Consider the following 14,524-nt stretch of genomic DNA (forward strand, 5'->3'; position numbering starts at 1 on the left):
TCTATTCAAAGCACACAAAAACGCACGTTCTAACCTTAAAGTACAATCACACTGAAGCAATTACTAGCATCATCGCTAATAATATAAATCACATTAATATCCTGCCAATTTCAAATTTACACAATATAAACAAATAGCACTAAGTTCAATAGTAGTAGGTACATTGATGAGTATAATTATTAAAAAAAAGAAATTTATTTTATTTTGAATAATATCTTTTTTTAAATTTATATTTAGATTTTAGATTTATTTCCGATAAATCAAAACGACCACGTAAGCTGAAACTGATAGATTTTTAATGTTTTGCTTGTTACATTATCTCGGTAACACAATGGTCCTGACTTATGAATTTCATGGAAAATTTTATAGACCCAGTTTTACACAAAATTAAGTGTTGCCACTGTTTAATTCTTTTCTTACCTAATAATAAATTGAAATTAACTCATTATTTCTGAATTTCTAAACGTAATGCGGCTCATTCATACGCGACCACTAATTTACATAGAATTTTTTTTTTTTTTAATTACAGTTTCTTACATTAAAATAGTATTTCTTCTTAAACGTCTGCTCTATTGAACATAATATACAAACAAAAACAGCAATTTTACATTTGAGTCGACTATTATCAAAGCCGGCAATCTGACTTTTGGACAATGATTGGTAAATCAGAAAAACGAATTATTGACTTTGTCTTCCATTGGCAGTCACAAAACTCTTCGGAATGACATCTTAGATAAATAACAGGTTAACTATTAACCTTTATTTAATGCAGGTTTTGAACCGTATTCTTTGAAAGAGACGATTATATTCAAATCAATCTGTATTGACATATCAATAAATTTTTTTTGTCCAAATGCACAGATTGCCACCTTTGATAATAGACGACTCATTTATACCTAAAAATATGTTTACCTTCAGCACGTGTATGAGCAATCCTTATTTTTCCATCTAGAAAACTGACGCATCGATCAGATCCTCTTTCCGGCCAGGATGGCCTGGATCTGCGATAAAGACTTCCCCTTCGTCTCGGGGATCAGGAAGGACACGAAGAACACGCAGACCAGCATGAAGGCAGCGAAGAACCAGAAGCAGCTGTAGATCCCTAACGCGTCCATCATCAGCGGGAAGCAGAGAGTAACAATGAACACTAGGACCCAGTTCACTACGACCGTGATCCCCGCGGCCGTCCCCCTGATTTCGGCGGGGAACAGTTCTGACATCATCGTCCAGGGTATCGGGCCGAATCCCATAGAAAACGAAATGATGAAGAGCACCAAACACAACAGCGGGATCCACCCGACGACGGCTAACGCGACACCGTCCCTCTGTAACTTGAAGTAAGTCCCCAATACGACCAGGGACAGCCCCATGATGATGCAGCTCTGCAGCAAGAGGATCCTCCGGCCGGCTCGCTCGATAAGCAGCGAGGACGCGACGGTTGAGATGGTCTGGACCACGCCCACGATGATGGTGGCGATCACGGACGGTATGTCGGAGCCGGCGGACCGGAAGATCTGCACGGTGTAGAAGATGACCGCGTTGACGCCGCTGAACTGCTGGAAGAGCATGAGGCCGAGCCCGCACAGCATGGCGCGGCGAGTGGCTCCGCCCCGCGTCAGCGCCAGCACCCCGCCCCGCGCGCGCCCCGACGCCTCCACCTGTCCCAAACGCAACCTCCCTCAAGTAAACGCCCAGCAACGGTTATCTATACTATTATATAAATCTACAGTGGTTTTTACGGATGTTCCGTTATAACTACTGAACCGTGCATCCGATTGACTTGAAACTTGGTATCCATATAGAAAATACATGTACTTAATGGATAGGCTAATGTTTATATGAGTGTTGGACTCCCTACACCAGTTGCGGAGGCGTTAATGATGAGAATCTTTGTGGGGGTGAGAGATAATGTTAATTTTAAATGCCCAGCGAAGCGGACGGGTACAGCTAGTAGATGATAAAAACGATTTAAGAGTTTTATTCCTTGATTTATAAGGATGGATTCTGAACTCCTGATAGAACATAGGTATTGACTGTTCATTATAAACGCCTGACGCGATACAAATTGTTTTGAAATACCGAACGTTCGGTGTAGGAGTTATAAGTACTGGAAGTGATCTTTAAGTATGGATTTATTTTTATGAAGACACATCCATGGAGCCTTTAGTGACATCAGTCTGTTCGTCTAAGCCACATCCGGTCACCACTACGGCTTTTAAAATTTGTCCAGTAAACACTTAACAACAACGTGTAAAAAGGTTTTTCCCTGGTGGTAGGACCTCTTGTGAGTCCGCACGGGTAGGTACCACCGCCCTGCCTATTTCTGCCGTGAAGCAGTAATGCGTTTCGGTTTGAAGGGTGGGGTAGCCGTTGTAACTATACTGAGACCTTAGAACTTATATCTCAAGATGGGTGGCGCATTTACGTTCTAGATGTCTATGGGCTCCAGTAACCACTTAACACCAAGTGGGCTGTGAGCTCGTCCAACCATCTAAGCAATAAAAAAAAAAAAGTCCGCTCCGTGTGTGATTTTAAATACAAATGGAGCGCCAAGTTCGGGTGCGTCGCATTTCCGATTCGGTGGTAGATTCAGCGAAGCACGGCTTTTGCTAGGGTTCGTGTTAGCAACGTCGTCAGGTTTGAGCCCCGTGAGTTCATCTACTAGTTAAGGTTACGCTGATCCATTAACGGTGCTTTTATGCACCACAAGCACCGGTCACCGTCCTCGTCGAGCGCGTCGCTTGCGACGAAGGGCTCAACGAGCGAATTAACCCATAGACACAGCCCACTGAGTTTCTCGCCGGATCTTTTCTTAGTGGGTCGCGTTTCCAATCCGGTGGTAGATTCTGCGAAGCACTGCTATTGCTAGGGTTAGTGTTAGCAACACTCCGGTTTGAGCCCCGTCAGCTCACCTACACGTCAGGATGAAGCTGATATATCTCAAGGCTATCAGCTTAGGTAGGGAAGAAAATGGATCGTGCAGTGGGCAGACTCACGTCTTTCTGCATCTCGTCCAACTCGGCGGCAAGGTCGGCGTGCGGGCCCCGCAACCAGCGCAGGGACTGCTCGGCCTCGCGCCGTCGCCCACACGACAGTAGGTACTGCGGCGTCTCCGGCATCCACCTACCCGCCCACAATGCAATATGACAACTTTGTTTAAGCTATTGGAAGTTTGGTAACTTTGACATTGCTGGTGAACCGGTCACCGTTCGCTATCAATTTCGGATCTTAGCCATCAGATTTTTTTTTATTGCTTAGATGAGTGGACGAGCTCACAGCCCACCTGGTGTTAAGTGGTTACTGGAGCCCATAGACATCTACAATGTAAATGCGCCACGCACCTTGAGATATAAGTTCTAAGGTCTCAGTATAGTTACAACGGCTGCCCCACTCTTCAAACCGAAACGCATTACTGCTTCACGGCTGAAATAGGCAGGGAGGTGGTACCTACCCGTGCGGACTCACAAGAGGTCCTACCAAGGGTAATAACGCAAATTATAATTTTGCGGGTTTCATTTTTATTACACGATGTTATTCCTTCACCGTGGAAGTCAATCGTGAACATTTGTTAAGTCCTACGTATTTCATTAGAAAAATTGGTACCCGCCTACGGGATTCGAACACCGGTGCATCGCTACATACGAATGCACCGGACGTCTTATCCTTTAGGCCACGACGACTTCAAAATATTGCTATATTGTCGTATCTAGGCTACAGTCCCCGTTTAACACTGGGGAAGACTGACACCCATATGTCGAAGTGGATATACAGATTCCCTCCAACAATGCACTGATTGACCCCACTATCTCTTTACTCGGGCGTGCACACCGTTAGTAAAAAAGACATGGATACTGACTTTATACGCAAATATACCAATAAATTGATATCAAAATATGTTCTTCTGGTAGGCAGCGGTTTGGCTCTGACGTCCTGGCATTGCTGACGTCCATAGACGACGGTAGCCACTCACCATCAGGTAGGTCGTATACTCGTCTGCCTACAAGGGCAATAAAAAACTTGCATTTATATGGCCACGACCATCGACCACGCCCAAGGTAATTTTGATGTGAAATTCGGAGCTGAAGTTCAAATTCATATAGCGAACACTATATATCTTATATCTTTAAACGAGCAATTCTTGTATTATATATAATCTGAATCTCGGAAACGGCTCCAACGATTTTCATAAAATTTAGTATACAGGGCATTTCGGGGGCGATAAATCGATCTAGCTACGATTTATTTTCACAAAATGTTGTTTTATTCGTGTTCTCAATAATCAACTTTACTGATAATCAACTTAAACATAAACTGTTTTTTTATTGAAAGAAAATAACAAATAATGTAATATAATATCAATATGTAATTCCTATTTAAATATAATTTCTAAAAAAAACAGAATTTATCAAAAAAACAAAAAACGAGCAAAACTCGGGCACTTATCAGCCCACAGACGTCCACTGCTGGACATAGGCCTCCCCCAAGCCTCGCCACAAAGACCGGTCCTGCGCTGCCTGCATCCAGCGCATACTCGGGCATCCTCTAGTTGTACCAAAAACTGCGTAATAACGATGTCCGGTACTATTCCGAGAGGAGCGACTTACCAAAACACGGCAACAAGCAATAAAGGCACCGCTGCGTTAATGATGGACAGGGTCTTCCAATGCGTCCAGCCGCCGACGACGAACGTGAATAGGATGCCGACAGTAATGAAAAGCTGGAAGAACGAGCCCAAAGCCCCACGGATCGCGGTCTCCGCTATCTCCCCGATGTACAGGGGAGCCGCCACGCACATTCCACCTGAAAATACCGTACCTTAGCAACGTTGAGGATTTATAGATTGAGCTCTTTGAGCCTTGGTACTAAACATCTGCTTACTTCCGCCCCGGAGCGGTCCAGTTCGTAATTTGAATGAACCGACTTTCTGTTTATTTCTGCCGTGAAGCAGTGATTGAAGTCGTCGTGGCCTAAAGGATAAGATGTCCGGTTCATTCGTGTTGAGCGATGCACCGGTGTTCGAATCCCAGGCGGGTACCAATTTTTCTAATGAAATACGTACTCAACAAATGTTCATGATTGACTTTCACGGTGAACGAACAACATCGTGTAATAAAACTCAAACCCGCAAAATCATAATTTGCGTAATTACTGGTGGTAGGACCTCTTGTGAGTCCGTACTCTGCCTATTTCTGCCGTGAAGCAATAATGCGTTTTGGTTTGAAGGGTGGGACAGCCGTTGTAACTATACTTGAGACCTTAGAACACATATCTCTAGGTGGGTGGCGGTATTTATGTTGTACATATCTATGGGCTCCGGTACCTACTTAACACCAGGTTGACAGTGAAACCGTCCACCCATCCAAGTAATAAAGAAAACCCTGCCTTCCTACTTTGTAAGAGTTTTATTGCACCACCATTTCGATAATTCAACTGAAACTGTCTCTTGGAGAGATCCTTTGTTTCCTTAATTAGCACGGTCGTTAAATTTAAAAGTTATCTTCAATTAAGCCAATAATGTAAATTGCTTACTTCAAAACGATTAGAAGCCGAATTTATAAATTTGGTGGTAGGGTATATCGTAAGTGTGCTAATGCTAGAACTCAAAGGCGATCTTCAATTTGCGTTGTCTATGGATTTTACTGATATTTAACGCAAGATATTTCACAGATGCTTGAATGTAGCTAGCCAACGACAATTTCAAGTTACTCTGCATATTTACAAATTCCGAAAAACATTCGGACCGTCGGTCTACCGAGCAATTTCGCCAGCTCGATGGAAGATCTTTCCTTTGTCGTTACGTCCCAAATATGTACCCACATATATTTAGAAAAGAGCAAGTTCTGAATTTCTTGCCGATTTTTCTCACTGCTGAAACAACATTCCGAACTGGTGGGGTAAATTCGTGATCTTTTAAAATAGCATACGTATCAAAACTGACTTGAATAAAAAATGATTTGATAATGACTACATACCAGTAGCAAGACCCGCGAAGAATCTAGCAGCGATCAGCATACCGGCCCCGTTGGCGAAGATCGTCAGCAGCCAGTTGATCATTAGGGGTATAACGAGGATCAGTATAGTGACCCGGCGTCCGAAGCGTTGGGCCGAGAATCCCACAGGGAGCGCCGCTATAGCCGCACCGATAGCCATGATAGAAGACACCAGAGATTCTGGAACGTCGAATTGTCACTTCCAGTCAAATGCAGCTCTATTACGAATAACAGGTATTTTCAGATAAAATTAGTTTACTGTGACCAGCACGTAATGTACCTACTTAAAGGCTTCGTCAAACAGAACGCGTAATTAGCGCCGAGATATGTTGTACTACTATGGTAACATACCGTCAAACAGAGCCCCAACGCTCCTTGACGCAACGTAATGCCAAATCATAGTGCCTTTCGATAGCAGTGTGAAAATTTAAAAGTATTAAGATATCGAGTGATTCAGATGTGGCATTGTATAAGCATGGGTATTTTCTAATTATTTTAATCATTTTTTCGGGCATTATCCAGTATTTTAATACACATTCACGTGGACGCTAAAATAAAATTTGTAAATAATTACAACGCCTGACGTCAAAGGGTCTTAACGCCGCGACAGAGCGTTGCGTACTTATAGCGCTGGGGCTCTGTTTGACGGTATATTACCATAGTAGTACAACATATCTCGGCGCTAATTACGCGTTCTGTTTGACGAAGCCTTAAGACAATAAAAAATCGAATATCTTAATATTACATTAGGGATTTCCAGAATTCGATGGAACTAGAACGATTTTATTTTCTATTTAGGTTGATTCTCGATATCCCCGTTTCGAATTCGGGACTCGAAAGAACAATGGCAGCTTTGTATACAACATTTTACCTGACATCTATTTGAGGCGTCTTGAAACAAAAAAATACTAAAACGATAGGAATAACATAGCTTAAGCTTAATCAGAAATATTTTTGGTATTAGAAAGTCACAAAAAAAGATATCAACGTGTTTACTTTATAATTTGAGGTTATCTATCAATAAATAGACGTCTCTGATTTTTATAGGCAAGGACTATAACAAATTAAAAAAGTAAGTAAACGATATGTTTAAATAACATTTTTAGTTTCATTATCATAGATGAACCAAGGATACACATCTAATAGTACTCGAGTAGGTAGAGTACGCGTCACTTAAAAAGAACGCTGGCGGTCAAGCTGCGCAGTAGGCTATTTATCGATGTATTTGGTGGTATGAGGTGCGGCGCGGGGCGGGCGGGTCACCTGCCGCATGCTTGCCGGTGTGCTATTGGTTCGTCAGTCGACCTTTGCTTTCCGCGCTAGATTCACGTTACGTTCGTTCTCAAAATACTATCGGGCACATAAGTTTTAATTACAAAATGGTTTTACATAGAAAAGTGAGAAAAATGATTTATGACGTATATTGTTTTATGAAGAAAGAGGCTGATAATAATGCAGTTGATAATTTGAAATAATGCATGAAACGGACCGCAGTGGCAACAAAATCATCCGAGTCTAATTTAATTTTTAGGGTTCCGTACCTCAATAGGAAAAAAACGGAACCCTTTGATCACTTTGTTGTCCGTCTGTCTGTCTATCTGTTCGTATTCAGATTAAACATTAAACGCAGAAATTAAACATGTTTTTAATTTTATTTCATAAAAATCTATCTAATATATTATTTTTAATGTACATACCTACCATGTACGATCTTCCCACCGTACAATTTTATTACAGTTAAGGATTGCCGACCACCAACAGTACCAGAACGTCATGCTTACTCGCGATGCGATCCGCTTTTTGCCGCGTGACAACAAATAATGTAATATGAAATTTAATTACAGTCAAGAGAGTGCATCACTAACTATCGTACAATTCACATCAAGAGAAATTATCATTTTTATAACTTTACCTAAACTTTAACTTTCATAAACTACTTTAACTTCAAACTTATGATATATTTCTACGCTCTCCTGTAACATGTAACTACATACAGCTACAAGAGTACAGAACTACTAAACTGTACATACCTATAACCAATATACGAAGTCGCGAGCGAAAGATTACTTCAAAAATAAAACAAAAGTACTTAGTATTTTCGTGCGCGAGTGTATCCATGCGCAAACACACCCCCTCCACTTTCTTCCAGCGTTCTTTTTACGTGACGCGCGCTCTACCCTTAGCAATTGCAGAGCTACCTAGGTACATATACATATTATATACTTTGTTCTTTCTTCTTTGTAAATGTGTAAAAGTGTGTCAGAGATAGGTACTTTTAACCTTTTGAACGAATTAGTCACATATTTACGACAAACGAAGGCTGGCAAAGCTAATTTTCTATAGTAGAATTATTTTGTCCGTGCAGTTTGGGTCATAAAAAATCGGAGCGGTGAAGCGAGTATTTCGCTCTCCCTTCCACTCACGAGCTTTATGGACGGGCATAGTCATGCGCATTATGTCAGTTGTCATACTGTTAAAATCATTGTTTTGAACGTGCAAGTTGCCGTAGGCCTTAGCTCAAGAGAGAACAAGCACGTTTGAGTTCTGACAACAAAGAGCTTTAAAATCATTGTCATCTGCAGTGCTGCCATTACTATTACATATTTAGTTAATTAATTATGTATGTACTAATTGTAACAAAGGATAATTAATTATTATTTTCATTTTAAATACTTTATGAATATTATTCATTATCAAAAAACATTGCTTTTTTGTGCCAATAGTATAAATGCCATCCTTTAAAAATGTATTAAACCGGAAGTACACAAAAATCGAATTAAAAGCTTATTAAATTAACATTTTTTCGTGGCTTTCCACGTAAATCTAACATCGTATAAGAAACGAGCAAATAAAATGATGAAGTTTCGTTTATGTCTTAATCTAAGACGCCTTTTAAAACACTCAGGTAAAAAATTGCCATTGTTCTTTGAACATGCTTTTTATTTTATTTTTAAATGTCAACCTAATTTTCGCTGCTTCCCGAGACATAAAGTCGCAGTCTCACGCGCATTCCTTAGTTGCATTGCCCGTCGAATTCTTAAGAAGAAATGCTAGGAGTAAACACAGCCACACCCACGACTGAGCTGGCTGCAGGCCAACGTGACGTCACAGCACGCCTCCGATTACCGACCGAGTATTACAAACATGTATTTTTAAATATAGCTGAAGTTTGAAAACGAATAATTTTGTGCTCTGTAGGCTCTTGCCTTTCGTTTCAAATGGTTTAATGCACTAAGACCGTGGACTAGTAGTACCATAGATATGACAATTTGGATACAGTCTACCTTGAGCCACGAGCAAGTCGCAATATGTCGAATGGGGATATAGCATGCAATCGAAACGCTTGACAAAAATCGCGCCGAAATTGGCGGGTCAGCGGAACCTACCCTAGAAAACCGCATAACTCGATATTACAAAGACTTATTTGTCAATTGTACACTTCTATTATTAAGCATACGGACGGATGGAGTTCAATTGAAAAACTTACTTATGCTTTTTTCATTAATGAGCGATTACTGGTGGCCCGGTGGCCTTTCCAGTTTCACCAGGACAGGAGGGCTAGCAAAGGCTCAGCCAGTAGAGGTGGGATTTGCTAACAACTACCCGAGCGCCTCCAAAGTAGACCGAACAATTCAAGAACAGCTGCTTCGCGAATGATTCTACTACCGGATCGGAAACGCGACCCACGGAGAAGATCCGGCGAAAAACTCAGTGGGTTGTGTCTATGGGTTAATTTACTCGTCGAGCCCTTCGTCGCAAGCGACGGGTTCGGCGAAGACGGTGACCGGAAATGCGCCACGCGACAATCAGTCTGTACGACATATCAAAAAAAAACAAATACCAATCGATATATCGATTAAAATTTTGCAATATTACCATATGTTTTCGAAATATTTAGTGTGTAAGCTTAGTTGCTAAATACTGTAATCTATATTATGTTACGTGTATAATTTACGTTTAGTTGTGTACAATGTGGACCGGAGGCGTGACCGGACGTGAACCGGACGCGCGTATTGTTTTTAAATCATACATACAATCTATCATATACATACAGTCTGCATTGAGTGACCTTGCGTGGTAACTGGTTAATGTTATTCCAACGAAATTTAGAGCTCCAGCTCATATCGCGACATTAACGTCACAATGGTACACATGTACGTATTATCACGCACCATACGTATATTCGGCTGAAATACATCCGCCCGTAAGCGCAACGAGTCGGGTGATAAATCTATTTATACAACGTGACGTCACTGGGCCGATAGCCAACTTTATCTGCAGCTTTAAGCGCTTTCGATTTTAAGCACGAAAGAGAAAACTAAATAGAATATTCATTAGGACTTGCGTTGCGGGATTCTAAGGACACTAGCCATTGTTATAATGATTTTCAATTGTACGTTTATTTAATACTTTAGACCTTTTCAATGTGTACAATACTTAGTGCATTATTATATTTTGATATATCTCGTAGGGTTCAACCTGCGTTTGCAATGTAAGCGGAAAAAATGAAATTATTTACGACATCACATTAGAAACCTCAAAAATAACAGTATTTCATGGATGTTATTATAAAAAACCGCATCAACATCCGTTGCGTAGTTTTAAAGATTTTTAAGCATACATAGGGATATAGGGACAGAGAAAGCGACTTATGTAGTGAAGTTGTACGCATTACGACCTTACCGGTGGGTCTAGTGTTACTATACCATTCGGGCCAAGCCAAAATCAGGGAATCAGTAATTTTTATCAACTTGAGATTTTCATTTTTTACTGGTTGTAGGATCTCTTGTGAGTCCGCACGGGTAGGTACCACCACGTTACCTATTTCTGCCGTGAAGCAGTAATGCGTTTCGGTTTGAAGGGTGAGGCAGCCGTTGTAACTATACTTGAGACCTTAGAACTTATATCTCAAGGTGACTGGCGCATTTACGTCGTAGATGTCTATGGGCTCCAGTAACCACTTAACACCAGGTGAGCTGTGAGCTCGTCCACACATCTAAGCAATAAAAAAAAAGTTTAACTTTACGTAATTAAAAGCTGACCTATAGAATAAGGATAAGTCTCCTATAAGTAGAACAAGTTGAAATAAGTTCCCAGCTGTATCGTGCGGGCTCATTAGAGAACTCACAAGAAAATTTAAGTCTTACTTGTACTCGTGTCCAGAAGGAAATCAGCGGGCTCGCCGAGGGAGTTGATCAGTTGGCTAGAATTGGTGGTGTTCTTTCGGTAGTCAAGCGGTGCTGGCGTCGTGTTGTTTGGGAGAGTTTGATTATCATCGTCCTTCCAAGGTTCCAGTTGGGGTAGAACGGGAGACGTCCAAGCCAGAATGGTGCCGGCGGCTACTGCTCCAATGGCAGCTGGAAAACGAGGTTGTATTTCAGATTTCCGGGCGGGCACATACAAGTGATATCTATATATTAACACGTGAAGCAAAAGCTTTGTACCCCTTTTTACGAAAATTGCGCAGACGGAGGAGTATGAAATATCCCACACTTATAGAGAATATAGAGAAGGAGTACAGAATGTTAATATTTTTTTTTAAATTATGCCTTAATAATACATTAAATCAATAAGAAAACATTACACATACTACCATGTATTTGACACACACACATATATATAAACTCTATTTATTTTCAAAACTTTTGTTATAGCCTAAAGTCTGTGGTCAAATTGAGAATAAGTTACTATTGTTTATCTTTAATGTTATTGGAACGAAGTTCCTTATCGCGCGTTGTGAAAGGGGGCTAGACGGAAAAAATTCTTACGAAAAGTTGTCACGACACTTTTAAGATCCGTCATTCTGACCAATCAACGTGTAGGCGCTTATCGCGTGACATTGCTCGTATCCGATTGGTCCGCGTAATGAGTACAGTTTCTCGAGATAGCGTTTCAACAATAGTAATTTAGTTCATAGTATTGTTTTTTTCTTCTTCATAATGCCGTAATTTATTATTATAACTTAAAAAAAAACTTAAAAAAAAAATTACAATTCCTTCACTAATTAATCGAAAGGAACTTCGTTCCATCCGGGTGTCCCTTGACACCTCTGAAGTTTTTTTTTTGTCTATAGTGTGGCTTTGGAAAATCTGTGAATAAAGAAGTCTATTAGTCTATGACAATAGAACCTTAATAATGTTCAAACTTATAATTACAATTAATTATAGTCGAATCTCGACTAATGCGGGACCACTAGTAATTACAAAGATGCGATAAGTGATGACTTAATGACGTAATCGTTTAAATATGCTAAAGCAGTTTAACTGTCACGGATACCTATCGGTACGATGGAGGATTCCGTGAACATCCTAGTACACAACTTCACATTTCGCAAATACTTGTATGCTTTTCGCATTCATACGTTCCGGTTTCATGGATAAGAAAAACTAATTGCTATATGATCAATACTTTGATATATTATCTGATAAGCCGTAGAGCTTACGTTGTGTTATCCATAACATTCGCTGCCAGGAATGTGGAGTTACAAAGGAAGGGGGATTTTTTCTTGAAGGAAGGATTAGAGACCATTCCAGTTTCACCAGGACAGGTGGGCGAGCACAGGCTTAGCCAGGAGCGGTGGGATTTGTTAACAGCTGCCCAAGTGTATCCAAAGGAGACCTAACGGCTTTAGCGGTAGGCAGCGGCTTGGCTCTGCCCCTGGCATTGCTGAAGTCCATGGGCGACGGTAACCACTCACCGTCGGGTAGGCCATGTGCTCGTCTGCCTACAAGGGCAATAAAAAAAGAAAAAAAGAGCAGCTGCTTCATGAATTCTTTTTTAATACGCTTTTATTAGCTTCAGACCTATGTATGTTAGTAGGTATGAATGTAACGGAATCTTTGAACATGATTTTGACCCCCTTCAAAACGTCGGATTAACTCGAAATTTTGCATACTTATTAAGGACCGATGACAAATCAATATTATAGAAAAAAAATAAAAAAAATTAAATTCAACAAAAAAAACGAAAAAATAGAAAATAAGTTTTAATAAATTTTAGTTGGATTTCCTATAAAATCGTTTTTTTAAACAATTTTTTTTAACTGATAATACATGAAGACTTTCGCTTGACTTCTCTAAAATATACAATTGATCAAAAACTATACCATCAAACTTTAACGTTCTTTAACTATTTATAGCTGTTGAAAAATTATATTCGACGACATTTTAAACATTCGTTATGTAAGTCAACACGACGGTGTGTGTTTACGTCGTATTTTTTTGTATAATGTAGAGTTCATTATCACACCATCGATGCCAAAATTTTGTGGTTTATTTTGTGTTGCACGTGAAACGTCTTGGTGTTTTGCCAGGTAGATTATTTGGCGATTTCAAGACAAGTAACCTAAGTAATTATGAAATAAAAGAGCCACACCGAAAACCGCCCACTAGTTTTTGTCGTGACTTTGTTTTTCTTTGGCTCTTTTTAGAATCAGTACCTACCAACTGTTCAGTTTGAATTTTCACAAATAAATATGTTTAAATGACATGATTGACCTATGAATTAAAAAAAACAACAAAAAGTTATCAAAGCTTTCATAAGGTTATCATGTTATTGATAGCAGAGGTTTTTTTTCCTACCTAAGTTGATAACCTTGAGAGGCTATATCAGCATCGCCTTAACTAGGTGAGCTCACGGGGCTCAAACCTGATGACGTTGCTAATACGAACCCTAGCAAGAGCCGTGCTTCGCAGAATCTACCACGGGATCGGAAACGCGACCCACTGAGAAGATCCGGCGAGAAACTCGGTGGGCTGTGTCTGAGGGTTAATTTACTCGTCGAGCCCTTCGTCGCAAGCGACGGGTTCGACGAGAACGATGACCGGATAGCAGAGGGGTGAGCACGAATGACTATCGAAAAAGTATTAGTATCGCTATCGAGAAAAAATGTATAGAATTTAAAACAGTGCCTCTACCGTCGGTAAAAATAATAAATTTCAGCGGCCACGAATGAATTTACTCACTTTCGTTACGCATCAATCGAATCATCACGATCTCGAAGCTCAAAACTTATAATCATAATCGAGAGCACGAAAATTCTTTTGACATACGGTAACGTAAATCTCGAAGGCTGACTATCGAGTACTACCATCTCTCGGACTCGACACATTTACATTACGAATTCGATAGATTTTCGTGCTTGACGTACTGTTGAGCATATTTCACTTTCCAATGGTAATCGTGTTGTCGATATCATGAATATCGACAAACAACAAATCACGGTACACCGATAAGGCCTTGTTATTTAACACAAAACTCGTTTGGAAAAAGCCTTAACGCCCCACCAGGTTCGAGAGAGAGACTAGAGTTGACTAGGGGTATGTGACAGAAATGATCCGTTGACGCTGATGATAAGAGGACTATGAGGTATTAAAAAGTAATGATGAATCTTTCCCTTCGATCAATTTATTTCAGTACTAGCGACCCGCCCTCGCTTCGCTTCGGAAACATTAAAACACACATGAAACCAAAAAAATAAATAAAAAAAATTAAAAAAAAGTAGCCTATGTTCATCAGGGACAATGTCAGCTTCT

The 14,524-nt window shown here is 40.3% G+C and overlaps 1 protein-coding gene across 3 annotated transcripts in view; it reads right to left on the reverse strand.

Moving 5' to 3' along the window:
- Nucleotides 1–274: 274 nt before the first annotated feature.
- LOC114241532 (facilitated trehalose transporter Tret1-2 homolog) overlaps nucleotides 275–14,524 on the reverse strand; it is a 33,937-nt gene continuing 19,687 nt past the window's right edge. For all 3 annotated transcript variants that reach the window (XM_028172387.2, XM_089738796.1, XM_089738797.1), the window contains exons 3-7: nucleotides 11,138–11,347; nucleotides 5,973–6,170; nucleotides 4,605–4,800; nucleotides 2,997–3,123; nucleotides 275–1,658 (exon numbers count right to left, since the gene is read on the reverse strand). In XM_028172387.2, coding sequence (XP_028028188.2) covers nucleotides 969–1,658; nucleotides 2,997–3,123; nucleotides 4,605–4,800; nucleotides 5,973–6,170; nucleotides 11,138–11,347 — 1,421 coding nt within the window. In that variant the 3' untranslated portion in view covers nucleotides 275–968. The remainder of the gene's footprint in view (nucleotides 1,659–2,996; nucleotides 3,124–4,604; nucleotides 4,801–5,972; nucleotides 6,171–11,137; nucleotides 11,348–14,524) is intronic.

The sequence above is a fragment of the Bombyx mandarina genome, chromosome 26 (genome assembly GCF_030267445.1).
Source record: "Bombyx mandarina strain Sakado chromosome 26, ASM3026744v2".
NCBI classification, from domain to species: Eukaryota; Metazoa; Arthropoda; class Insecta; order Lepidoptera; family Bombycidae; genus Bombyx; species Bombyx mandarina.